The following is a 25,224-nucleotide window of genomic DNA, read 5'->3' on the forward strand; positions in this document are numbered from 1 at the left end:
GTCCCAGTTCCAGTCGCGGTCCCAGTCCCATTCCAGTTCTGGACCCAGTCCCAGTTCCAGTCGCGGTCCCAGTCCCATTCCAGTTCCGGACCCAGTCCCAGTTCCAGTCGCGGTCCTAGTCCCATCCCAGTTCTGGACCCAGTCCCAGTTCCAGTCGCGGTCCCAGTCCCATTCCAGTTCTGGACCCAGTCCCAGTTCCAGTCACGGTCCCAGTCCCATTCCAGTTCTGGACCCAGTCCCAGTTCCAGTCACGGTCCCAGTCCCATTCCAGTTCTGGACCCAGTCCCAGTTCCAGTCGCGGTCCCAGTCCCATTCCAGTTCTGGACACAGTCCCAGTTCCAGTCGCGGGCCCAGTCCCATTCCAGTTCCGGACCCAGTCCCAGTTCCAGGTGCAATCCCAGTCCCAGTTCTGAACACAATCCCAGTTCCAGTCCCAGTTCCACTTCTGGACCTGCTCCCAGTTCCAGTCGAGATCCTAGTCCCAGTTCCAGTTCTGGACCAAGTCCCAGTTCCGGACCAAGTCCCAGTTCCAGTCCCAGTTCCACTTCTAGACCTGATCCCAGTTCCAGTCGCGATCCTAGTCCCAGTTCCAGTTCTGGACCCAGTCCCAGTTCCAATCCCAGTTCCACTTCTGGACCTGGTCCCAGTTCCAGTCACGATCCTAGTCCCAGTTCCGGTCCCAGTTCCAGTTCTGGACCAAGTCCCAGTCCCAGTCCCAGTTCCACTTCTGGACCCCTTCCAGTCCCAGTCCCGGTCCCAGTGTCAGGCAGGCCGGGACAAGCTTCAACACGGGCCTTTATTGGGTGTGGTCAGTACCGGTAACGCTGGACCCACCCGACCCAGCACAAGCTCACAACAACCTCAACACGGGAACGCTGCCGTGCCCGGTGTGCAGCCAGCCACCCTCAGGGGCTGCGCCTGCTTCATCCACCTGGCCACACACAGGATTTTCTCTCTTGCTTTTCATCCCAGGGAACTTTTCTCCCTGCAGGGCTACATTGCTGCTTTTCCCAAAAAGAATGGAGGCTTCCAACATGGTACCCTCCCAAAAACTGCTCTGAATCAACCCATCAACCAGCAGCCAGCACTGGGGAGAATGAGATCTACCCGAGGCCACGGCAGCACATCCCCTGAGCCCAGGAGATGCCCTGACCCATGGAGACAACGCTGCTCCAGCTGAGAGAGGCCCGAGGCAGGGCTGGTTACCTTCTGCCTCACTCCAGCCTGTCCCTGGACAACAGGAGGGCTTCAGCCAAGACCTGCAGCTGCTCCAAGACCTCTCGCTGCATCTCCACAGCCATGTGGAACACGTGGTGGTCGGAGCTGTTGTACATCACGGCGTTCTGGAACATGAGCATCACGTCACACTGGAACTGCATCACGGACTGAATGTGTCCCTTTGTCAGCCTCCTCTTTATGCTGCTTAAATCCATGGGTCTACAAAAGACAGAGAGGAGAAGAATGAAATTGCAACCCAGGGCCTGGCATCCTTTGGGATCTGCATGAATGTGCCTGCTCTCATTTCAGGGTGGCCATGAAAGCACAGCTATTTTCAATCAATTTTATTGCTCAAGACACACAGGGGGGAGTGAGAAAGGCTTTTCTTCCAAGCCAGACAAAAGTGAGTTCAGCCAATGCGACACTTGCTATCCAATCAACTTGGCAGGTCATTAGCAGTCACCTCTGGAAAAAATGGGATGCCGAGCTCCAGAGAAGGCAAGCAGTAATTAGTCTTCAGGAAGTCAGTCCAGGTCTTAGTGGAGAAAGAAAAGTTACTAAAATAGGTATCTATTAAATCCCCTAAAGATCGAATGGTGGCACCAGCAAAAATAGCACTGCTGGTAAGGGGAACATGATAGGCAATAAATATTACTTCCCTTATTCTGACAGAATGGGAAAATGAATGGCTGCAGAGAGGACAACTGTGACCAGAATAGAACATGATTCAGCTCTGAAAAAATGCCATTAATCTCTCTGGGAAATATTCTTATGACCCACTTCTGTGCTGAGAGTGAAACATCTGGGGCGCTCGCAGCGGGTGAGGAGGGGGCATCTCCCGAGGCACATTCCAGGCATGGGGAGAAGGGACTGCTGAGCTGCAGGGCCTGGATCCCCTGCCCAGGCACTGTGCCTGGAATGAGCCAGCCATGTAATGCCTGCACGGGGCAGGCACAATTCCCACCAGCTCAGAGTCAGTGCAAGCTTCCAGGTTCTAATTACCCAGAAGGGAGTTTTACTGAAAGGAATCAGTGGGAGATGCTGGTGACAGCCAAACTCTGGGAAAGGAGGGAGGAAACCATCCCACTGGCCCTTTGGAAACCAGAGAAGACAGAAAACAACCTGAGAGAGATCACCCAGTGAGCACTTCCTCCACAAACTCACCTCTTTACCACATCCCTGTATCCAGGGGCTTGTTTCTCTGACACTGGCTTCAGGAACGGGCTGCTGAACCTACAGGGACAAGGACAAGGAATGTTCTCTGCCTGCCCCTGCTCCAAAAACATGGAGCAGGGCTTGCCTCTCCCTGCTGGCCCTGATGCTCAGCCACTGTTGTGCCAGCTGTGTAGGAAGCAGCATTTGGGCTCTGCCACATTAAGCAGAGGAAATCAATATGCAGTGTTCTCTCCAGCTCTGCAGCAGGCAGCTGTTCCCAAAGTCCTGGAGAGACAGGCCAGCCCCTGGGAGGGGAGGACTGGGACTGGTGACACAAGAGCTGGGACTCAGGGCAATGTGTTTGGGACATGCTGATGCAGCCCTCTGCTCCCACATACCTGTGACTGGCTATCATCCTCCAGATGGACAGGAGCTTTTTTTTGAGGATCAGGTGCTGAAGGGGCTTATTCCAGCTTGGCTGCAGCCTGTGGAATGAAGATACTGCCAGATCATCACACTCGAGACAAAGTAGGAGGTGACAATTCTGCTGGCTCCCACCACATCCAGGTGCATGAAGCTACAAAAAGCCTCTGAGTGTGATGGTGGGAGGGTTCTGCATCAGAATGCACAACTGAACATCCAGAGTGCAGGAAGATGCAGGACGAGAGGTAAAAGCAAAGCTGAGATAAGGAGCAGGACCAAATTGGATAGAAAACCTCAAGCTGTTCTGCAGTTCAGAACTTTACTGAGGTGGTTTTTATGAAGTTTCTCTTCCCAAAATCCCACATTTTTCCTTTGAAAGGCAGTGCAGGTTATCACACGTGGCAGAGCCTGCATGTGACTGACACACCTGCACGTGCTCAAAGGGGTTGGTAATGCTGGGCTGTGCATTGCCTGACAGAGCCTGATGTGCAGCTCACACCAGGCTTATTTGACTTGAGAAAACATAAAACATTTATTTTCCATTTAATCTCTTAATCTCTACTCTTCTCACTCCGTCTTAGGATCAGTGCCCTATAATGCCAGCAAATCCAGAGACAGCACAAGTTACCTCCTTCCCTCCTGCTCTGCTTGGCTATCTCACCTTCCTGGATGTGACCTGTGCCATGCACTTGTTCTCACGTGTGACAAGGGGAATGGCTCTGTTCTGCTGCCGTTGCAAGAGTGCAGAACCAGCTACTTACAGGTGCATGTTGGGAGAGTCTGTGAAGTCCAGCACTGAGGCTGCAGAGGTGCTGTCACTGTCATCTTGATCCAGGGCCTGAGCACTCATCTCAGGTGGATGCAGCTCATCTAAAGGGAGTTCTCCAGGTGTCTCTTGAGTCTTGCCCTGAAGAGCACAGAGGGTACATCTAAAATGGCAGCACATTACCTGAATTCTTTATCTAGAAGGCAGCCTGCTGCATATCCCTTTCCTGCATCCAGGCTCAGCTGGGAGCTTGCCTGCTCTGTTACTCAGAGGATGCTGCTTGACCTCGCTCAGACCTTCCCAGCAGGAGCTGTGTTTGATCTCTTGGATGACATCCACCCCTGGCTGACACAAACCCTGGGGAGCTGAGTGGTGCCCAGTGTTGAGTCTGCTCTCTGGGAAGAGTCATGGATGTAGAGAGGGCAATCAGGAGCTGAGGTAAGACTGCCTCAGGCTTGTTAAAGCTCTAGATTCAGATAACAGGAACCCCTAGAGTTCAACAAGGTTGTTTCTTCACAAACTCCCACATTAAAATGACAGGGAATAGACTCAGCCAGGAAGGAGAGTGGTGCTGCTGTTGTAGTGGTTTGCCAGTAAAATGCTCAGTGGGATTTCATGCAGGAACACCTCAGAATCCTCAACAGATCTGAAGCACGAGCAGACTTCTCAGAAAGAAACTGTGCACTGTGTGTTTGGCTGTGACCACTGGGAGAACAGCGAGGGAGTTGCTGGGAGTAACAGCAGTTAAGAGCAGAGTAACTGCTGGGAATACACTGTCCTGGCTGAACAGGTGAAATCCTGGAGCTTATTTGTCTCCAGTGTCCTGAGTTTGCAAGAGAACAAGTGTGGGAAAATGGCCCTGTTCCTCCACTGCTGTGTTGCTCTCCCAGGAATACCCAGCAGGCTGGTGGGAGCCCACAGCCCCCAAACACAAGACTGATGCAAACCCAGGCTAGACAGTGCCTGCTTCTAAGACATGACAGTCCCCAGGGGCAGATGGTTATTGCTGGCACAGCCTCGTGGGCCTGGAACCAGCCAAGCTGTACTGCAAAACACAGCAATTAGAACCAGGCAAGTATTCCAACCTTGCCTTAAACCTGAGAGCAGCCTGCCAGCTCTCATGAGTCACCTTTACACTGCCAAGGAGCAATTCCTCCAACTCACATCTGAGGGTTTCATCTGTAACAAGCTTCCTGTTTATAAAGATACACAGCCATACATAAAAAACACCCTTCCCTCATACATTTTTTCTGTGTTCTCCTCCTGTGTGATTTGTCTCCTCTCTCAGAACCTGGGGCTCCCCATCTCTTCTAGAACTCGTTTCCTTCACTCTCTCATCTCTTATCCAGGGCCAGAGGCTCTTTTAGGACCATCACTCTCCTACCTCTCTTCCCAGGAAGTGTTCTTCCTCATCTTTTGCCAGGATGTGCAGTTGACTTTCCTCTGCTCCTGAGATTGCTGTTCCTGTGGTCTTTTCCTGGCACATCACTTCTTCCCCGTCACTCTGCTTCCCCGAGCCACAATAATCCCACGGAGTCTGCGATGACTCTGTGCTGCCAATGCAGAAAGATTCCAACATCTGGGTTACCTGCAAGACAGTGATTTATTACTTCAAATTGTGAAGGCAAAAGGGAGAAGAAACAAACAGCAGAGATGCTATTTTTGCAATCGCTCACGAACGCCTTTCCATTTTTAGGAATCCTTGCAGAATCTGATGAAGCCCTGTGTTATTATTACAGTGTCAGCTCTCTGACATTTCTGTGCTTAAGGGTGAACTGTGTTTTGGCAAAACAGCTGCCTGCGTGCAGTGGGAGCTCCAAATGGGAGGAAAGGCTGGACATGGGCTGGGGAGAAAGTGAACCCAGAGCTTCTGCTGTGCCCCCAGACTGTTTCTGTTGGTATGGATGGTGCAGGCCCTGAAAACCCCAATGTTTCAGGAGGGCCTGAACTGTGCTGCCCATCTTCCTGTAATCCAAACAGCCCTACCTCCAAGAGGAACTGGAAAAGACTGTCACTTTCACATGGCTTCTCTGCCTCGTGGTAATCTTCACTATCATCTTTCCAGAGAGGCTTACTCAGCTCCATCTCATGGTCTGCCTCTTGGCTGCTCCCCTCTAGCTTCCCCATGGCCTCCTCTGCAGTATTTCTCCAGCTCGTCACATCCAGATCCAAGCTTGAATCCGAGTCGGGAAGAGACTGGAAATCACTGTTCCCTGACTTGATGGGAGATTCCAACTCAGACTTCCAGACATGGCCCATCTGCAAACAATGAAAATACAGCCATTTCTTTGTACCCTGATCCTGAACTGCCAAGCTCAGCTCATTTCTTGACACGCTTGGAGGGCCACAGCATGGGAAGGACTCTGAGGTGAGCAGCCTCCCCCTGAACTCATCACACCGCACATGGCAGGGCTGCAGCTCTGCAACACAAACTGCTGCTTCAGAGCAGCTGAATTTCAGGTTTTCTGGTGCTTTTGCTGTGCTCTCTCCCTGCGCTGGGCAGTGGATCACTCTGCTCAGGGCATGCTGAGCTGTCTGGAAGCACATGGCTTTGCTGATGCTCCATATTTCAGGTGCTGAAGGCATCCAGCAAGCTCAGACCGGGCCCTCGTGGGGCTCCTCAGCTGCTGAGTGCTGGGAACAACTGGTGACTCCAAGGACAACTCACTGAAATTCCACTTGCTGCCCCCTGAGAACTTTTTATACTGGAGATAACTTACTTTCAGGACCTTACAGACACAGTTTTGAAAGCAACAGGTGTGATTTATCTGGATGGTGATATCTCATGTACCTGAGCCAGAAGAATTATAACCACAGTCACACACCGACAGGCACAGTTTTATCCACTGCAGAAAATTAAGAGAATGCCAACTCTCTTAAGAAGGAAGAAACCACTAATTTAATCTCTGTTCATTAGTCCATGCCTAAATGTCTTCTACTGCATGAGTGCACTCTGAGTCCTCTAAGCTTGGGGAATTGATTGCAGAGTCACAGTACAACAGTAATGGGTGTCACAAAATCTGCATCTTGCCACTGAATGGAGCTGCCTGGATGCTGCACCTATGGAGAATTCTGTGCATTAATTAACACTGTCTTTAGAGTCTTCAGTTAATTATGTACAACCTAATTTTTTCAGAGTTTTGAACAAGTATGTTTCTCACAGATTGGCTTTTCCATTCTCAGTACTCCGAGCACAGCTCCAAATTCAGCTTATGGTGTTATCATAACTGGGAGAAATACAGAATCCACTGGGTCTGAGATGAGAAAACTGCTTTGCTTGAACTTGCAAGCAGAGTTGGGATCTGGAAGCCTGTCCCTCTGAAACCTCTTTCAAAGTTCACTTCAGTGGCAGCAGATGAAATTTGATGAGGTAGGAGATAACATTACCTGCTCTCAGCTTCCAGGTGAGGGAGTTGGGCAAACTGAGATTCCATCTGAGGAGAAACCCTGTGCCTGGAGCTCTCTCCTGCAGCCTCAGCAGAGCTGCCACACGCAGAAGCACAGAAAAGCCTCAGCCCGGGGTAATCTGATCACTTGTGATCATCCTTCTGTGCTCCAGAGGGATAAATGTTGAAAATCAGGAAGTCCTGGGAACTTGGGCATAAGATTAAAGAGATCTTCAGCCTTATGTTCAGTTTTACCCAATCTTGGAAAACTCAAGATGCCAGAGAGCAGAACAGCAGTGTTAATGCAAGACATGATGAGTGAAATAATCACAGACAGCTCAGCTCCACACCAATTCCGGACAAAATGACACAGACTTGAACTTTTAATTAAGAATTGCCTGGCAGTTCTTAATTATGCTGGCTACATAAGTCACTAGCAAGGAACCTCTCTCAAATTGGAAAGTTTTAGTTCACTTTGCAGAGATCAGATACTGCACAACCCTTGCTGTTCTGGGAGAAAGCTGTTAGAAATCAAAAAGACAGCCTTTAAAAAGAACTTACATGTCAAAACAAGAAAAATGATAAAAGCCTGAACTCTAATAAATGAAATGTAGAATCCACATAAAGTAGGCAAAAAAAAAAAGGAAAAAGAGAACAATTTGCTAAAGACATAAAAGCAAATAAAAACAAAAAACCTCATCAAAAACATCAGAAGCAGAGAGCTGCCAGATGATCAGTGGGGATGACACACGATCAGTGCCAAACATCTCAGTAGAAAACAGGGCCAGTTGGAAAAACCAAATTAATCATCATTATCAGCAGTTGCCACAGAGGAACTCACATGAGACCTTCTCTTGGGATGGGTCTCAGACGATACCTAATTAAAATGTCAACAGGGGAGATTTTAGAACAATTTGAGGGAGTGAATAAACCTTAGAACCCACTGGGATTCATCTGTGAGCCCTAAAGAAGCTTAAATATAACGTGACTGAGCCTATGCTGTGTAACTTGTCATTTAAGAAGAAAACCAGAAAGGGGTGACAGTTGTATCTGTCTGTAAAAGGGTGGGTGCTGGGAGATGCAGCACAATAAAACATCAGCTCTGAACTAGACAGATTAGAACAAAGTATTAGGAAGAAGAGAATTAATAAGTAGTCAGAGCGTGAGATGATAAATTGGGAAAGAGGGAATGAGGCTCCATAGAGAAAATCCTATCCTGGAATTTTAAAGCTCTTAAGTATCATTAAAGACTATTAAAATGTCATGGGACAAGAGAAAAGGCTGAGAGAAAGACACCTGGTTAGGAGAAGAAACCAAGGGTAGGAAGGAACAGCAATGCTTGCTATGATGAAAGCAAGTTACCAGAGCGTCTGATAAAGGTCTTCTCCTGTGCTGCACCTTCAGTTTTCCAGCAGAGACAGTGGCAGGGCAGAGGTGTCACAGAGATGGAGCCAGACTCTTCTCAGAGCCCAACAGTGAAAGGAGACAGGGATGACAAGTTGCAGCACAGGAGATTCTGACTGGGTGTAAGGTAAATATTTGAAGCTGGCCCTGCTCTGAGCCGCTGAATGAAGTAAAGGAATGCACAGAGATTTTTTCCAACTTACAATCATGGAACAGGTTGGGCTGGGAGGGACCTTTAAAGGCTGCCTGGGTCCAGCCCCCCGCCCATGGGCAGGGACACCTTCCACTATTCCGAGTTGCTCAGAGCCTTGTCCAACTTGGCCTTCAACACTTTCAGGGATGGGGCATCCACAGCTTCTCTGGGTAACCTGTGCCAGGGCCTCACCATCCTCATTGTAAAAAAAAAAAAAAATCTTCATCCAGTCTAAATAGGCTCTCTTCTAGTTTAGAACCATTACCTTGTCCTGTCACAACAGGCAATGCTAAAATGTTTGTCCCTAACTGAAATCACTCCATAAAATGCATGAAAGACAAAGACCCCTGTAACTTTTTGTGCTATGAACTGAGAACAATAGAAATTCAAACCAGAAATTTGCTCCTGGGTTTAGCAGTGAAAGACAATTAACCAATCACCAGTCCAAGGGAGTTTCAGCATTTCCACATCAGTAAGGTGACTCTTGGTGAAAATTCACCTCAGCAATACACAGGACTTGACACAGCAGGCACGGCCAACTTCAACACTGAACTTGTGAAAATTGAGAGCTCTTACTGGATAAGGGAACAATGCCTCTGGTCTTAATCCCAGTGACTCAGTTTCCTGAAACCTGTCTACCAGAAAGCTGCACCCTGGATATGCTGCACGGAGTGCAGAGCACTCCCAGCTGCTGCAGCAGTCAAGGATGGTGTCATTCTGTTGTTTTCTTTTCCCCCATGAAAGGCTGTGTGGGCAGAAAACATTCAAGTTTCATCTCAGGTCATATGAGCAAAAAAAGTGACTTGGAAATTCTCACAGAGAACTTAAAACCTTCATGTTGCTGAGGAAAAGGACTGTAATTCCCAGTAGAAACAGTGCACAAGCTCAGATGTGAAACCAGGTACTGGCAATCCTGCCTACGGGTGCTGGGATCACAGATTTTAACTCTGACTAGCGCAGCCTCCCCATATCTCTGGGGAAAGAATGTCAAGTCCTTTTCAATGCATTTTCACCTAAGGAAAGCTCCAAGAAGACTGCAGTATTTAACTTCTCAAGGTTTGATCTCCAGTGTCACCACAGTGGTGCCGCATCCTCACAGACTCAAGCAGGGAATCTTCCTCTCCATCCAAGCACTGTGCAGCATTCCCGTGATTTATGGATTGTCTCTAACATCAGAGCTCTGCCATGCATGTGTGCTACAGGGATAACTGGAAAAGAATTATATTTGCAGATATTCCAGGTGGGGATCCAGGCTTGTATCACAGGGTTCCTCCCTGCAGAGCTGCGGTGCTCAGTACACTGCACACGGGTTTGTTCCCAGATTTTAATATACATCACATTTACACATCACTAGTAAAAATCTGTACACTTCACATTACAGTACGTACGAGCCACCAGTTGCTAGCTAACACCAGAACACTGATGTGTGAAGCCCAAGATGACTGCCCTAAAACAGGCAGGGGGGCTGGTCTTCCCCTCTAGGGAAGCTTCTTTGGGTTACACATTCTGACACGACACGGCTTTCCAGAAGGGCAAGCGAAGGTGGTGAACCAGGTCCCAGAAATGGACCTGCAGCTTTTCTTCCTCCTCCAACAGCTGTTAAGAGTTGCCTGCTTGCACTCCAGCTCCGGATGCCTGGGATTCTGCTGGGATTTTGTGTCTGCAGCATCATTTCTTCATCTTCATGTCTGCCTCGATGGCGCAGCGCCGCCCTCTGGTGCCTCCGTCCTGCTCACAAGGCAAACAAACAGAGTTACACAACCCCACAGGAACGTCCCTCCAGCACCGCGGGAGGGAGGGAGGGAGGGAGGGAGGGAGGGACAGAGGGAATTCTGTATCTGGCAACAACTTTTCACGCCTTCCCAGCAGGAGAAAGGGAAGCTGTCCCTGCCAAAGCCTGCCTGCAGACCTAACTTAAGTTGGATCTGGACACAGCAGGGTGCTGGGCTTGGCAGCATCTCTGCACTGCTGGAGCCAGGGCAGAGAGAGGCAACACCTCTGGCCCAGACAGATGCTTTTGGAGCCTGGACAGTGCAGGCTTTCTCCTAAGCAGCAAATTCTAGCTTAAGGTGGGAAGAGAAAAACTGCTGACTAACCTACCTTATCAGCTGCTGATCCCTATGGGAAGTGCTCCTCCAGCTGAGTGGCCCTGGCACTAGCTCCCTAGTTCCTCCACACAGCTCCTTTCCACGAGCAGGTGAGCTGAGAGCTTCCTGTGATCCTCTCTCTGGCTGATCTGTTGCCTTTCCTGGAGTACTCCTCTGTCTTTAGATACACGTGAGAGATAATGACAGCTCTCCATCTTCCTCCTCTCTCTCCTCACAGTAACTCAAGAGACTTGGGGTTTCCCAGAGGGAATATTTTTCCAAACACTTCCAGATCACCACGGGCACAGAGCAAGATAATTCTGCAGAGTCTTATTTGCTTTCTGAACCAGGAAGGGATAAGGACACACAGCTGACTCCTCACTCTCCCAAGACCTTTTGTACTGCCTCGGACGTGTAGAAGGGGCAGCTGTGTAAACATGAGAGATGTAGGAACTACAGGACTGCACCACTTGGTTTGTCTTCCCACTTACATGGAAAGAAAGCAGGAGAGAAGTCATGGAAAAAAGCAAAAGCAGATGACAAAAAACACTTGGAACCAGAAGAAAAGACTGAAGCCCCACCCGCTCACCCATTTTGAGAGTAAGGGACTGAGATGTCTCTTCTCAGATCACAGTGGTGCAGCCCCCAAGTCAAACACATCCTGCTGCAGTGCTAAGGATGCTGTGACAGTGCAGCGATCACCCAGACAAGGAGCAGAGCACCTGGCAGCAGTACTGCAGAACCTGCTGGAGCCTTTCAATACTTACAAAGAGAGAGAGAAGGAAGGCAGGAGAGCCCATTGGGACACTGTCCTGTTAAAAGGCCAAACAGAAGGACTTATCAGGCATCAGCTACGGAAATGCACACACCACACAGAAGCACTGAGCCCACACACGAGCATAGAGGAACATGTGCCCCACTCCCCTTCCTGCAGGGCGTCAGTCTTATGCAGCAGGAACATAAAAACAGACAAAAAGAGGGATACTGCGAGAGCCAGAATGCCAGGAAAGGGATATTCCCTCCACAGCCACAGCAAGTTGTCCTGGTCTACCAAACAATTCCTGCTCGGTGCAGCTGTCACTAGAACTAAGCAGGCAGCCCCTGCTGTCACAGTGTTGTGTGCACCAGAGAGTGTCTAAGATCACTTCATCAAGTTTGCATGTGTCTTTATAGAAGAAAAACCCACAAATCTTCATTGCTTAGATCAGTGTGGAATTCAAAGGTTCTCTGGTGTATTTTACACAGCAAACCAGAGGTGTCTGATTCTCTAGCTCTAAAAACCTGACTAGAAAGTGAAGGATATGGCAATTCCCTTCACCTTTCTGCCATGCCATAGAATCACAGAATCTGTGGAGTTGGAGGGGAAACACAAGGATCACTGAGTCCAACTCCCTGCCCTGCAGGCCCATCCCCAAGAGTCACACCATGTGCCTGAGAGTATTCACACCTCTTCCAATACTGCTCACTTCCCTACACTTTTTATCACCTGTTTTTAAAAACAGGTAACAGAAGTATTTGGATTACAGAAAAGACTCATGAGACCTGCCTCTGGAATGCTGAACAGTTCCAGAACTGAAATACAGTCAATAGGCACATTTAAAGAAAAGTTGTTCATGTGAAGATGCTGGTGTGGGAACTTTTGCCTCCTTGGCGTGGGAACTTCATGCAGTATCTTGGGATTCTTCACAAGATCCCGAGTGCCCTTGCACAGGGTGCAGCATTCTCACCTTCTCCGAAGCATCCTGCTTGCGAGTGGAGTCTCGCCCCCGCAGGCTCTTTGCACTGATCCCTGACTCTGATGTTTGCATCATCAGTTGTGTGGCCAGAAATTGCTGCAAGGAAACCACACTCTGTTAAGATTGTCAAGCAAAACGAGCTCAGTAAGTGCATGTCAGTTATCTATCACAGACCACAGGCTGGGAATGACTGGGTCAGAGGCAGTTTCAGTTCCTTGTGTGCTGCTCAGAATAAGTTCCCCAATTTACCTCAGAAGCCACAAGTCCTGAGGAACTACAAAACCCCAATTCAAACTCAGCCCTGCCAGCTGGGACATTCTGCTTCAAAGGGTATTTTAAATAGCACAAATTCACAGGGCAGTTTCATGTGCACTTTGTATCAACATAAACCAGCACAGCCACCCAACGAAACCGCTGGGCCTCTGTCATTCACCGTTCTTGTTACTTGTTTCTGTTCCTGAACCACACCCTGGTTCTTGCTGGCCTAAGCATTTCCCTGAAGGAAATTACATTTGAAATTGGTCTGGGATTAACATATAAAAAAATTTGCTGCATTACTTTTAACTCACCCACAATCTAGTTCAACACAAACACCTGAGCTACCATGAGAAGCAGGGAAGGACAGGACCCACTGTATTCAAACACACTGGGAGTGAAACTGTGGTCTTACAGCCAAAGCTATGGACCAAGGCAGATGCTCTGTCCTGCACTGGCCTCAGCTCAGTGCTTTACCTGGATCTGCTCCAGGACATCTCTCTGCATCTCCACAGCCATGTGGTACACATCATGGTCAGAGCTGTTGTACATCACTGCATTCTGAAACATCAGCATAATATCCCGCTGGAACTCGGCTGTGGTTCGGATCAGCCCGTTCTCAATGTTCTTTTTGATGGTAGATAAATCCATTGGTCTGTGAAAGAAATGCAGGCAAAATTGCAACAGAAATGCTTAACTCTTTCCCATCTCATTTGGCAACAGCCCAGCTCTGTAACGTGTTTAGTTACAGTGTCTGTTTTATTTAGCTGAACAGGTTCTCCCCCATGGGCCGTGCTCCCCAGTACCAAGGCCTGGGTCAGAAGACCCAAGGTGTCGAGCAGTTACCTGGAATAGTAAAAACAGCCTCAGAGATCTCTCAGGAGAGGCATCTGCCTTCTCCAGGCACCACTGACAAGAGAAACTAAGGAGCTAGAGCTGCAGCCACTGAGCTTGAACTGTTTACAAGAGATTTCAGCAGCTAGTAGGGGATTCTGGTTAATTCTTCCAGAAAAGCCCACCATCTGGGACAGTACAAAATACTGATTAAAGAACAGCTTCTAGGAATTCCAAAGGTTAAATCCTACTCTTGGAGAGAAACTAGGAGAAACAGATCAGTTTCACCTTACTGATAAAACGTTCTGTGTAAGTCAGCGTACTTCACTCAGGACTGTGTACAGACACGTGCCTGTTACTGATGATGACTGTTCCTGGGGAAACCTGCTTCTGACTGAATCATGTCAGAAAAAGAATACTTTTCCAAGTCTGCACAGCAGGCAAAAACTACATTGTTCCTGCCAGAAATGCCTTACAAACAGGCAAACATACAGAATTCTAATGACAGAAGACTGCTGAGACTCACCTCTGCACGATGCTGTGGTAGCCTGGTGCTATGTCATCAGTTACAGGCTGTAAGAAGACATTGGCATACCTGCAGAGAAAAAGAGTCCACTCAGTGCCTGTTCTTGCTGCTGAATATTTGTTTCATGCTCTCCTGCTCATTTGTCTGTATGATTCACCATCTCCCAAGACAGATAAGCCTCTGAGATGGGAGAGTGGAAACTTGTCTAGGATTAGTCACTTCTTTCTGCCAAGACATCAAACTCACCTGTGATTAGCTGCTGCTCTCCAGACCAGCATGATGGCTTTCTTCCAGATCTTCTGAGCCTGTATCGCTTCCTGGTCCTCACTGCACACTGAGCTGGGAAGAGAAGAACATAATTCCTTCAGCAGTCTGATCACTGCCTCAGAGCAGAAGACTCATGGCTTGTTTTATCCTTGATATGCCCATGCTAATCCACACCAAAGACAGAAGGAAAAAGGGGGAGCTGGTACTGGAGTGCTGTCTGCACACTTGCCCTTGTAAGCAAGAACCAAACAAATCATCAACAAATTCTCCCTCAGGACCCACTCAGCAAACCAGAAATGGGAATCCTCTAGTCCCTGTGTGCCCTGACACTCACAACTGCGAGGAGGCCGGGCTGCTGGGGATGGAGTCGGCGAGCGCGTGCGACTGCAAGGGCGCGTTGTGGACGCTGAAGCCGTCGTCGCTCTCGCTCACCGGGGGCTCATTATCCATCTCTGAGAGATATCCCTCACCCTGGTCTTCTTCTTTGGGTTCCTCCAAACTGGCAGCCTCACTGGCACCGTCCTCATCATCCTCCTCACCCTGCCCATCCTGAAACACAGAGTCCATCAGCTGGCACAGCCAGCTACAGCAGCCACTCAGCACCTCCAAAGCAACTACGGTTCTGTGATCAAAGTGATTTTCTTGTGAGGCTGCTGACAACTGTACAGGCACTTCCACAAAATCCCAGTCTCTCCAGCCTGCCCTGCTTGTCCCCACAGACCCAGAAGCACATACACAAACACCTTTGCATTCTGAAGCAATCTCCCCTTCAGCTGCAGACTGCTCACTTCCCAGTGCAGAAAGCTGAATACAAGCTTTGCCTTTCAGCAGACAGCAGCACCAAGACGTTGCTAATAAGCTCAAGATGACTAAAACCAACAGGGAATTACCTTCATCTGACTCCTAAACAGGGCTTGGGCCTCCTCCTTCATTGACTCTGTGAAAGAAAGAAATGCAGAAAGATTGATTCTCCCAAGCAGCCTTTCCTATAAAAGCTCCTGCACCAACGCCTACTGTCCTGCAGTAATTACCACTGTTCCTACAGGTATCTTTTCTCCCTCCTCCCCAAAAAAACTGAACCAGATAACTAACAACTATCCAGCTAATAATGTTTCATGTAAAAGATTTCCTAGCTGAATTAAGTTACCTGACAGCTCAAATTTGTGCTGAACATCAGCCTGTGAGGAGTCTTCACTCACATTTGGGACTTGTGGAGGGGATGAATCATCATCAGGTGGGGTCTGGAGGGAAGAGAAATGCACAAATCTAGATGTTTGTGTCAGCTTACTTCAGTGAAGGTGTGGGCACATCTCACTCACCCTAACCTAACTCCAGACAATGAGGTTCACTGAGCACCTTCCCAGCAGCAATTCTGCCCATGGGTGGGGGGAGATACACAAAGGTACTGCCTAAAGCAGAGCTGCTCTGCACATCAGCAGCCTGACTCCCAGGAAAACAGTCAGTCACATTCATTGAAGGGTCACTTCAACCCAGCACTCATCCTTCTTCTAAACTTTGCTCCTACCTGCCACAGCTTCTCCTCTCTTTCCCCACACCAGTTCCAGGCAGCCTCTGTGAGCACATACCTCTGTCTTCACTGGATTGAGCACTGCATCTTCTGGCTGGGACGACTCTATCTTGATTTCAGAAGTCTCTCCTGATGTTACAGCTGCTCTTTGATCTTCTTCTATCTCTTGGTTTCTAAGCTCTGGTGTTTCTGTCACTCTTGCAGTTGCTGGTATGGTTTCTTCAGGGCCCAGCTGGCTCTGGTCCTGCTCTGCAAGTTCAGTCTTTATTTCTGACCCCAGCTCATTGATGCCCATTAGGTCTCGAATTCCCTTTGCCTCTGGCTCCTCACACTGCAGTCTCTCCTGCTTCACAGTCACAGACACTTGTGGCATCTGGGCCTGTTTCTCATGCTCCTGACGAATTGAATGTTCCCACGGGCCAGGAAGGGTCTGAGGGTCATCGGTGTCTTCACAGAAAGAAGACAGAGCAGCTTCAACAACTGCTGCATCCAGGACTTCAGGGTGGTCGTCTACCTTTATTGTCAAAACAAACACACAGCAGTGCAGACCGAGGTCAGAAAGAGGGATTAAAGAAAAGTTCATGTTATCTGGCACTGAAACAATTATGGAAATACCAGTCTACTCTGTTTACAAAGTTGTCTTTTTGTAGCCAGATTTGTATCACTCCCTGTGATGTTTCTTCTAAAGCTTCAGTTTCAGAAGTATGGCACAACTGGAAAGGATTCTGTGAGCAGTGCTCATCTGTCTGCCAGAGACATGACCCAAACCCCACCCTCCAAGGAAGAAAGACATTTATTTCTGTACTCTGAAAAGGACCACCAGTGTCAGACAGGCAGCAGTGGTGTCCTTTCCTGGTGATCTGGAAAATGATGGTGAGAATGTGCATTCTGGAATAGTTATTTCTTGCTTGTTTAAACTAAATTGGTGAACAGCAATCATTTGAGATTAACCCAACCGAATGTGGAGCAAAAGGCACTTGCACTCTGCTTTCCCCATTTACCTTGTCCTCAATGATGGCTATAATATTTCCAACCGTATCAAAGTCCAGCTCTTCCCCCGTATAGGACACTGCAATATCCATTTTTTCAGCCAAATCCAGATCTTCTTTCCCATCCATGCAGTGATCTTTGGAAGATCCTGCAGTGCTGCCAGCCCCAGTACCCAGGCACTCCTTCTTGATGGAATCAATGATCATTGATATTTCACTGCTGTCCATGGACACTGTCACAGTATGGGAATCAGAGACTGCCTCCATGGAAACACAGGCTTCTGGCTGGCTCACTGCACAAGGATGAGAGGGACAGTCAGAGACCAAGCTGGAGAAGTCCCCACATAAACAAACACTGCAGTGGATAAGACCAAGCACCAACCACAAGTATCCCAGGCCCATCCACCCCACCACAGCGTAGATTAATAAAAGACAAATACGGGTTTGCTTTCCCACAGGAGAGACAAAGTGAGATTCCAACCCTTGAACCGCAGTCCAGCAAATCACCAGCACCCCCACCCCACCCAGCAAACCCTGTTTAAAACCATCTGTTTACTCCAGAACCCAGCCATAAGCATCCTTTTTGGCCAGGATGGCGAGTCTGAGGTGATAAGGCCCAGGTGAGAGCTCGCAGGGCGCGGACCCCACGGGAAGCTGCGCTTTCCAGCAGGACGCGACCTCTGAGTGCGTAGCTAGGAACGCACCTGTGGCTACGCTCTCTGCAGCTGCAGCTGGTGGCACAACGGCTGGTGCTGACAGCGTGGGCATCATGACAATAGTGGCCTGGGACACAGGCTCTACGGGGGGTGGCAGGAGCTTAGCTGGAGGCTCGCTGGCAACAGCGGAGAAGGAAGCAAGAGGTGAGGTGAACTGTGCAGGACCAGCTTCTAAAAGCCGGGAAAGCGTAGGAGCACCTAACAGAGAGTAGAAGGGAAAAGCACATGAGCAAGAAGCAGCCACCACTGAAGCCCAAAAAGCCACCACTGGGCTCTTCACTGTCTGGTGGCTTCTTCTGGGAAAAGACATGGAGAGACACCTATAAAGAGTCCCAAAAGCCGTACAGAGAACCTGCACCAAAAAATGCATGACTCCTGTTGTGTGTGCAGTCTGAGGCAGAATCATGCAGCTACAGAACACTGCACTCACTGCAAGGGCTGGACAGACTAAGCCACACATGCACAGAGATGCCTTTCCAAAGGCTCATCCCAAAACAATTATGGGAAATCTGAAAAACAGTGCTGAGAGAGCCACACAAGGTAAGCCAAGACAAACAGTCATCACAGGAGCTGGGAGGGAGTGGAGGGGATTTCCTTGCAGGTTTTTCCTGGAGAATTCCTCTTATATCAAAGGCTGCCATTCATCTTAGCTGTAACTTCCAGTCTGAATTTACTGAACTGTCTGGACCAAATTAACAGGTCTTAAAAACCCGGATGTGGATAAGGAAAGCAAGATTACTTGTATGGAATTCTGTATGAATGAATTATTTAAATTCTCAGTTGCAGGCAATGTGATTAAATCACTGGTCAGCAGGAGCTGAGAAAAAAATAAACTTCCTTAGGCAGGTTGTTCTGAAAAAGCCCAATGCAGAGTCTTGCACTGTTCCCCTTACCCCCACTCTGTGGAACTTCCTCTGGAGCTCAGCGGTCTAACTCTCAACAGATCTCTAAGATACAGCAGAGGGAAGGCACATGAGTTCTCCAGATTCACATGGAGCTGCATTTGACATGTTGGGAATCAGATCTAGACCATTTTTTCCCCAACTCCCTGTGAACAAACCCTTTCTTTCTACACTGGTGACAGCCAGTGCCAAACGCAGAAGACCAGACTGCATGGATCAGGACTGAATCAAGCTGAATTGTTTCAGTCACTCTTTTAAGGATTAGGGTCATCTTAAAAAGTAGGGGTGAGATGGAGAGGGCTACAGAAATAGGAATACAACTGATAGAGAAGCCCCCAAACCAGCCAGGTAGACATCATCCTTCCCCCAAGAAAATGCACAGAACAGTCTGAAGGTACATCTTAAGGGACAACTGTACAGGGAGAGGCCCGAGTTACCTGAAGCAGCTGGAGATGCAGGGACAGCAGGTGCTGACTGCATTTCCCCACTGTGCAGCACTGGAAGGACACTTCCTACCTCCAGCAGCACTCCAGAGCTGTTCATGTGACCAGAAGCCACTGCCATTTCGTTTTCACCGACCTGTCAAAGGAGGACGAGACTCAAGTTCCTGGAGATACCACCACACCAGTGATTCTCTGCCAGATGTGCACCTCCATGAACAGGACCAGCATCTGGTGTCCCAGCATTTCTTCCGCAGTTTTTGTTCAGGTTAGTCCCTGCCTGAGGCCCCTCACACAAGTGCAGAACATGACAGTCTGAAACTGCTGCTGTTCTTCAGCTGTAACACAGCTGCAGTGCTATCTTCCTTTGAGGTGAGGCCAAGTGCATCATTTGCTCTATCACAATTCTTCTGTTCAAGGACCTCACAATCCTTTACACATATGAGTCTCTCTAGACCCTGAGATGGCACAGAAATATCCCTTGTTTTGAATTAAGAGAAGCAGAAATATCAAGATGGAAAGAAACTTGATCAAGGTCACACAGTGAACCTATGGTGGACCTTCAAACAGATGCAAACCAGTCCTGTTCCTACAAAGAAAACTCAGCCTTCCACAGCCATTACCTTTCCCTGCTCCACTTTATGTTACATCTTGCAGACACAAAACCAATGGAACATTTACCCAAGCTATCAAATAGAAAAAACCCTAAATCTTACTACTAAGAAGAAAAAAGTCAACAGCAACACACCTACTCCATCACACAAGCACTAACCCAGGGAATCTGTGTCACAAGCAGGCTGATGGCTGCTGTTTTCAGACTGGGCTCTGAACAGTGTCAGCATCTCCTAAGACTTCCCAAGTCACTAACACCACAAGTGGGTTCTCATCACAGTGATTTTACTAACTGTCTACAATTAGGAGAGAACTGAAGCACTTCTGTATAGGTCATAAGTGCCATTCAAGGATTCCCTACTCTTGTACACATTAAAAATATTGAAACAGGGCTTCCTGACAAGGTGTAAAGAACCAGGTGAGCCCAGTGTAGGAATCACCAGGAACACCATGGAGGCTGATGGGGATGATGCTGACTAGTAAGTTCCCTTCCCTGAGGAGAACTATTTCCTCCAGCAAACCCTGCAACTCCAACTCCTTATGACTGAGGGGACAGCCAGTCCTACGTGCTGCACGAGCCCTGCAGTCCTGCTGGGAAAGGGGCTCACCTCTGCAGCTCACAGGGGTATTTATACCTCTCAGATTATCACTTCTGCTGGGACTCTCACAAAACTGCACATTTTAAAAAATTCTTTGCAGATCCCCCTTTTTCAGTGGGAGAGTCTGGAGCAAATTGTTTGTGTGCTTGCATATATGAGCAGAGAGCTCCATACCAGCCTGGGGCTTGTGGGCAGGAGACTACCCTTCTTCAGCAGCTCTGAGAGCAGAGGGGAAGGAGGCGGAGTTGCTTTTTGTCCTAGTATCTTTTTCTGGGGTGAATCATCAGTGACTGGGGTCATGGGGGCATCCAGGGGAGCAGAGCCTGGAGGGGTGTCAGGGATTCCAATGAAGGAGGCAACTGGGGTGCTGGGCAATGTCCCTGGCGTGACCTGAGAAAGAGAAAAACCACACTGTTCAAAGCCACACTCCACCACACGGACCAGCCCCACTTGCTGCTTCCCCCAAGAGCATTGATCCAGCACACCACAGACACCTACTCCATTCACTCACTGCCCCTACTCCAGGCATGTGCTTTCATCCTTTCCCTGCCCTGCAGAGCCTTTCCCAGGCACTCACAGACTGCCTGGCCAACCCACTGATGCCCCTACACGGTCTTTGATCCAGGCACTGGATCACCACAGACAGGGAAGAGGACATGGATCTCAAGCAGCACTGCCACCAACCACACTACAGCACCTGAAGGCTGCAAAGCAAGGCAAGGGCTTCTCCCCAGGCCCCTTCTCTGTGATGGATGCAGAGCCCCATGTCCCAAGCTGGGCTTTCCCTCCTACCCAGAGAAGGATCCTTACCCCTGGACTGGCCTCATCCCCAGCAGGCTGGGACAGATCTCCGAGGGAATAATCCCCGCCCGGGGAGGTGGAGCCAGCAGGAGAACGAACCATCACCCCCGTGAGCCTTCGAGGTGGGTTCTTAATGGCCTGGCGAGCTGGAAGAGAACAGAAACTGCAGTGAGATTCTGTGACTCCATCGTGGACAGTCCCCAAGAGTTACCTCTGAGGAATTTTAAGAGAACAATTTATGTTATAGGAATTTCTTGCACTCCACTAGGCCCAGTTCCCAAATAGTACTAACTTTGGATAATGCACTTCAGCTGTGGGTTTCTTTAGCAGTTGGGTATTTACCACCTCCCACCACCAAATTAAATGCCCCAAGAGTTATGAAGAACTAAACATTCAGAATAAAAGTTTCTTCCTCTTTTCTTCAGTGACCAGGGGAAAGTAAAGGTGTGAAAAGCCTGACATTCTAACACAGAGCTCCTTACTAATCCTGGTTTCCCTTGGATACACCATTCCTGAAGATTTTATTCCTTTTTCTGAAGCCTCTGCCTTTCACCCTGTTACAAATATAGTGCTGGAAAGAGAATACAGCCTCTCTCTCCAACTCTGGGGTCAAGGAATTCCTCCTGCAGATCTTAACAAGACTTCAGTATTTTCTAAATATTCTTATGAATATATGCATTGGTCTGAGGAAAATGAAGGCACCACATTTCCAGCTTACCCTGATAAGCAGCATCTGTAGCCTTCCTCTTGATTTCTGCCTCTTCCTCTTCCATTTTCTTCTTTCTGTACAAAGAACAAAAACCTGCTGACACAGGGTCTCAGTTCCCCTTAATTCCCCCTTCAAAATGTGTTTTACTGCTGCCCACCCTGTAATCTCCACACAACCTCAAACCACTCCTGTGGACTCAGGCTCAAATCCCCCAAGGCGAGCAGCAGAGCCAGAGAATGACACACTGGGCAGGGAAATTCACTTTCAGGTAATTGTCAGAATGGAGGCAGCAAACATGGTTCTGCAAGCCATGGCCAAGCTCTTTACTGAGGAGGATGTTCCACACCAGCTGGTATCCCCCAGTCCAAGCCAAGACTCCCCTCAGAGGCCAAAGCATCTGCCCAGCTGCCCCATTTCTCTTAACCCAAACTATGTGGAGCAAGAGATGCTGGACAAACAGAGTATCAGGAAACTACAGTCTCAGAAGAAACAACAAAATAACCCACATCATAATCTCATTGCACAGCTCCTCCAGTCTGTTATCCATGTGTCCGGCCTGGATCAGCTCTGCATCCTTCTTGAGTTGCCTGTAATCATAAAATCTTTTTACTTTTTGATCACTGGACACCTTAAGCACCCCAATCACCATCCCACCTGGACTACTTTTTCAGGACAAGACTCTCAGGTGTGCAGCATTTTACACCTCTGTCATGTACCTGTATTTTTCCTGTGTTTCTTTAATAATTTTCTTCAACTCCTCAACCCGCTCTGCAGTCAGTTTCCGCACAATAACATCTTCCACCGTTTCCACAACTTCTCCCTTCTCACCACGTTTTCTTCTACAGAGTAAGAGAAAAGAAAAACTCAGACACAAACCACAAGAAAACTGTTCCTCTTTCATAAATGGCTGCTTTCTGTCATTCATGACATGCTCATGCAAAAAAAAAAAAATTAACTTCCTCCAATTCCATTAAATTATATTGGAGAGCACAATGTTCAAACAATCTCTTCAGCAAATTTCTGCTAATTCACCCAGTGTTAAAGTCTTGAGGAACAGATCAAAGATGCAAGTCCACTAAAGATTCTCAACCTGAAAACAGTCCTTCCACTTCACTAGAAAATTCTTTTCTCCACAGGAAGAAACATCTATTTTTTTCTTCACTAACTCTACTAAGCTCTTTGATTTTGCAACTCTAGTGCTGAAGATCATTCACAAACAAATCAGTCGCACACAAATATTGCTTTTAAACATCCCATCTCTAAGTTAACATCCTGTGAAGTCCCCAAATAAAACGCCTGCAATTAGGAGCAGTAAATAACTGAGATCACAGAGTTGTAATGATAATGCTGGTTAGTAAACTGTAAGAAAACACTGCAAAATAGTGACAAATACAAAACATGGAGATGTTTTGTATTTCTTCTCACTCCTTCTCTTTTCTACTCCTATTCTGAATGACAAATTTATGTGTAAAGGGTCTGATCAGTAAGGCTAACATGCAGTGTTTTATTCCAGCCAAATAAAGATTATCTTTCCCATCTGACAAACCCTGATCCCACCGTCCCACAACAGTTATTCCACCTGAATTTTCTCATTCTGAAATGCTCCTTCTGGGAGGAGTTGCCTGGGGAAGAAAGTAATTTAAGAGTGACAAGGACTTTGCTGTAAGAACCCACGAGTCCCCCCTCAGCTGCTGCAGGCTGTGCTGGGGTCAGACTTGGTACTCACTTTGGGGTTTCTGTGGTCTCCAAGAGCTCTGAGTACTGAGATGCACAGTGCTGAGAAGAAACAAAGGAAGTCAGAGGACAGTTTGCTCGCCCAAACAGCAGGACACAACAAAACACAAGGACATCCACAAATTCCCGAGTCAAGGGATTTCACTGCTTAATCACATGCCTGGTGAAGGATCTCTTTACTTAGCCTTACTTAGTAACTGTGTACTGGATAAAGCATGGAACAACTAGTCCTAAATTCATCCTCAAGATGGCTTTTCTGATTGTGCAGATTTGATGTCCAAGATTCAAATGTCAGTGTCTTACCTTTTGGGAAAACCAGTCAGGTGGGCGTCCTGGCTCTGCAAAAGGTTTGATGGCTCTGCTGACTGAGACCCTGTGGGAGGGAAATGGCAAGTCACCATCAACTCACCTTCTCCCCCAAACAACACGAAAAGATGAAAACCTCTCTTTACATCATTTATTAATCCTGCTAAACATGACAAACTCACCAAGGAGTTGTACAAGTCTCAAAAATATTTACCTGCTTCTAATAAACTTGACTCCTTTGATTTGAAAAGCAAGTTTATTGGATCTGGTTACGTGATTACTTTTCCACAAAACTCTTGCTTTAGTGAGGAGAAAAATACAGTAAAACAGAGCTGTAGGTTCAGTGCACAGGAATCTGTTACCAAATATCTTTGTTGTCCACAACTCACCTCATTTAATTATGAACACAGAATGGGTTGGGAAGGACCTTAAAGATCATCTTGTTCCAACCCCCTGCCATTGGCAGGGTCATCTTCCACTATCCCAGGTTGCTCCAGGTCCTGCCCATGGACACTTCCAGGGATGGGGAGTCACATCACTTCTCTGGGCAGCCCTTTTCAGTGCCTCACCATCCTTACAGTATTTTTTCCTAATCTCAACTTAACCCTCTGTCAGTCTGAAGCCATTCCCCTTGTCCTGACACTCCATGTCCTTGCCCAAAGTCCCTCTCCAGCTCTCATCGCTCTTTATTTTGATGAACACACCACTTTTACACAGTAGTTATGAAGGCAACAAAGTGCCTGTCCAGGTACACCTTCAACACCTCTTACACCCCATCTGTTCTGAACAGAGGCAGCGGGGTGACAGCCCCGTGCCTTGCCCCGGTGCTCTGCACATGCCGCCCGCCTTCCCCGCTCCCGTACCAGTTCTGGTCGCCGCTGCGCATGACGGAGGAGGCCAGGCAGAGCTTCTCGCGGATGGACCAGGGCTCGGTGGGGCCGGCGCTCAGCAGCTTGTGCTCTGCGGGACAGGGCAGGAGTGTGCGGGGGCAGCGCCCGGGCACACCGGGACTCGAACCCGGGCCGCCACGGCTGGCCCCGCCCCTCCCGGGCTCTTTGGCCCCGCCCCTCCCCGGACCCATTGGCGCCGCCCCACCCCGCGCCCCCGTTGGCTCTTCCCGGGAGGATCCTCCGCAACCGCTCCGCTCTCCTCGGGCCATTCCCCTTCCCCTTCTCCTCCCCAGCCCCGCCGCCGCTCGCTCCCCGCCGCGTCTCCCGCCCAGCCTCGCACTCACTCCCCGGCCCCGCCGCCATCTTCCCGCCCGGCCCTGAGGGCGGCAGGGGCGGCACCGCGCGCAAAGCCCGCCGGGAGGCGGCCGAGCGCCACCACGCCCCCCTCGCCGTGTGCGCGCGCGCGCGGGCGGCCGGTTGCCCGGGCCCCGCCCCCTCTGTCCCAAGGGCGGGCGCTGATTGGTTGAGGGGCGCTCACGCCGGGCTCCCATTGGTGGAGCGGGCGGGCGGCGAGGTTTGAAACGCCGAGCGAGGGGCGGCGTGAGGGGCAGCGGGGCCGGAGCGGCGGGGCCGGAGCGGCGGCAGGGGCGGCCGGCGGCGGCTGTGGGGCCCTGTGCGTGCGGCCAGACCCCGCGTGGTGCTGGGCTGTGGAGGGGGAGGAGCGGCGGCGAGCTGCGTCTGGGTTTGG

General features: G+C 49.1%; 1 protein-coding gene and 2 long non-coding RNA genes across 12 annotated transcripts; 2 read left to right on the top strand and 1 right to left on the bottom strand.

Moving 5' to 3' along the window:
* Nucleotides 1-1,214: 1,214 nt before the first annotated feature.
* Nucleotides 1,215-24,952, bottom strand: BRD8 (bromodomain containing 8). Of its 10 annotated transcripts, XM_068206122.1 has the most exons (27): nt 24,821-24,951; nt 24,450-24,546; nt 23,584-23,653; nt 23,273-23,322; nt 22,263-22,385; nt 22,053-22,133; nt 21,556-21,620; nt 20,847-20,983; nt 20,211-20,426; nt 18,823-18,964; nt 17,472-17,681; nt 16,780-17,060; nt 15,837-16,292; nt 15,398-15,491; nt 15,141-15,187; nt 14,585-14,799; nt 14,230-14,322; nt 13,984-14,052; nt 13,101-13,278; nt 12,360-12,464; nt 11,400-11,444; nt 5,549-5,821; nt 4,947-5,150; nt 3,558-3,703; nt 2,772-2,858; nt 2,383-2,451; nt 1,215-1,437 (listed from the first exon to the last, which is right to left on the bottom strand). In XM_068206122.1, the coding sequence occupies exons 1-27, from the start codon at nt 24,837-24,839 to the stop codon at nt 1,215-1,217; spliced, it is 3,795 nt and encodes a 1,264-aa protein (XP_068062223.1). In that variant the 5' UTR covers nt 24,840-24,951. The 10 variants fall into 10 exon arrangements, with proteins under 10 accessions (XP_068062223.1, XP_068062225.1, XP_068062224.1 ...); XM_068206124.1 differs by lacking the exon at nt 17,472-17,681 and having other exon boundaries at nt 24,821-24,952; XM_068206123.1 differs by lacking the exon at nt 11,400-11,444 and having other exon boundaries at nt 24,821-24,952.
* Nucleotides 3,702-8,227, top strand: LOC137483230 (uncharacterized). Its single transcript, XR_011004400.1, has 2 exons — nt 3,702-4,352; nt 6,746-8,227. It is a non-coding gene; the product is annotated as an uncharacterized lncRNA (long non-coding RNA).
* On the top strand, nt 10,194-10,975 carry LOC137483231 (uncharacterized). The gene is made up of 2 exons (XR_011004401.1): nt 10,194-10,318; nt 10,352-10,975. It is a non-coding gene; the product is annotated as an uncharacterized lncRNA (long non-coding RNA).
* Nucleotides 24,953-25,224: the final 272 nt, after the last annotated feature.

The sequence above is a fragment of the Anomalospiza imberbis genome, chromosome 15 (genome assembly GCF_031753505.1).
Source record: "Anomalospiza imberbis isolate Cuckoo-Finch-1a 21T00152 chromosome 15, ASM3175350v1, whole genome shotgun sequence".
NCBI classification, from domain to species: domain Eukaryota; kingdom Metazoa; phylum Chordata; class Aves; order Passeriformes; family Viduidae; genus Anomalospiza; species Anomalospiza imberbis.

Excerpts from the sequence above, each read along its gene's own strand:
- BRD8 (XM_068206122.1), bottom strand. Across the intron at positions 20,984-21,555 it reads TACAGATGCTGCTTATCAGG|CTCGCCAGGCCATTAAGAAC; the intron begins GTAAGCTGGAAA and ends GTTCTCTTCCAG. Across the intron at positions 5,151-5,548 it reads TTTTCCAGTTCCTCTTGGAG|GTAACCCAGATGTTGGAATC; the intron begins GTAGGGCTGTTT and ends ACTGTCTTGCAG.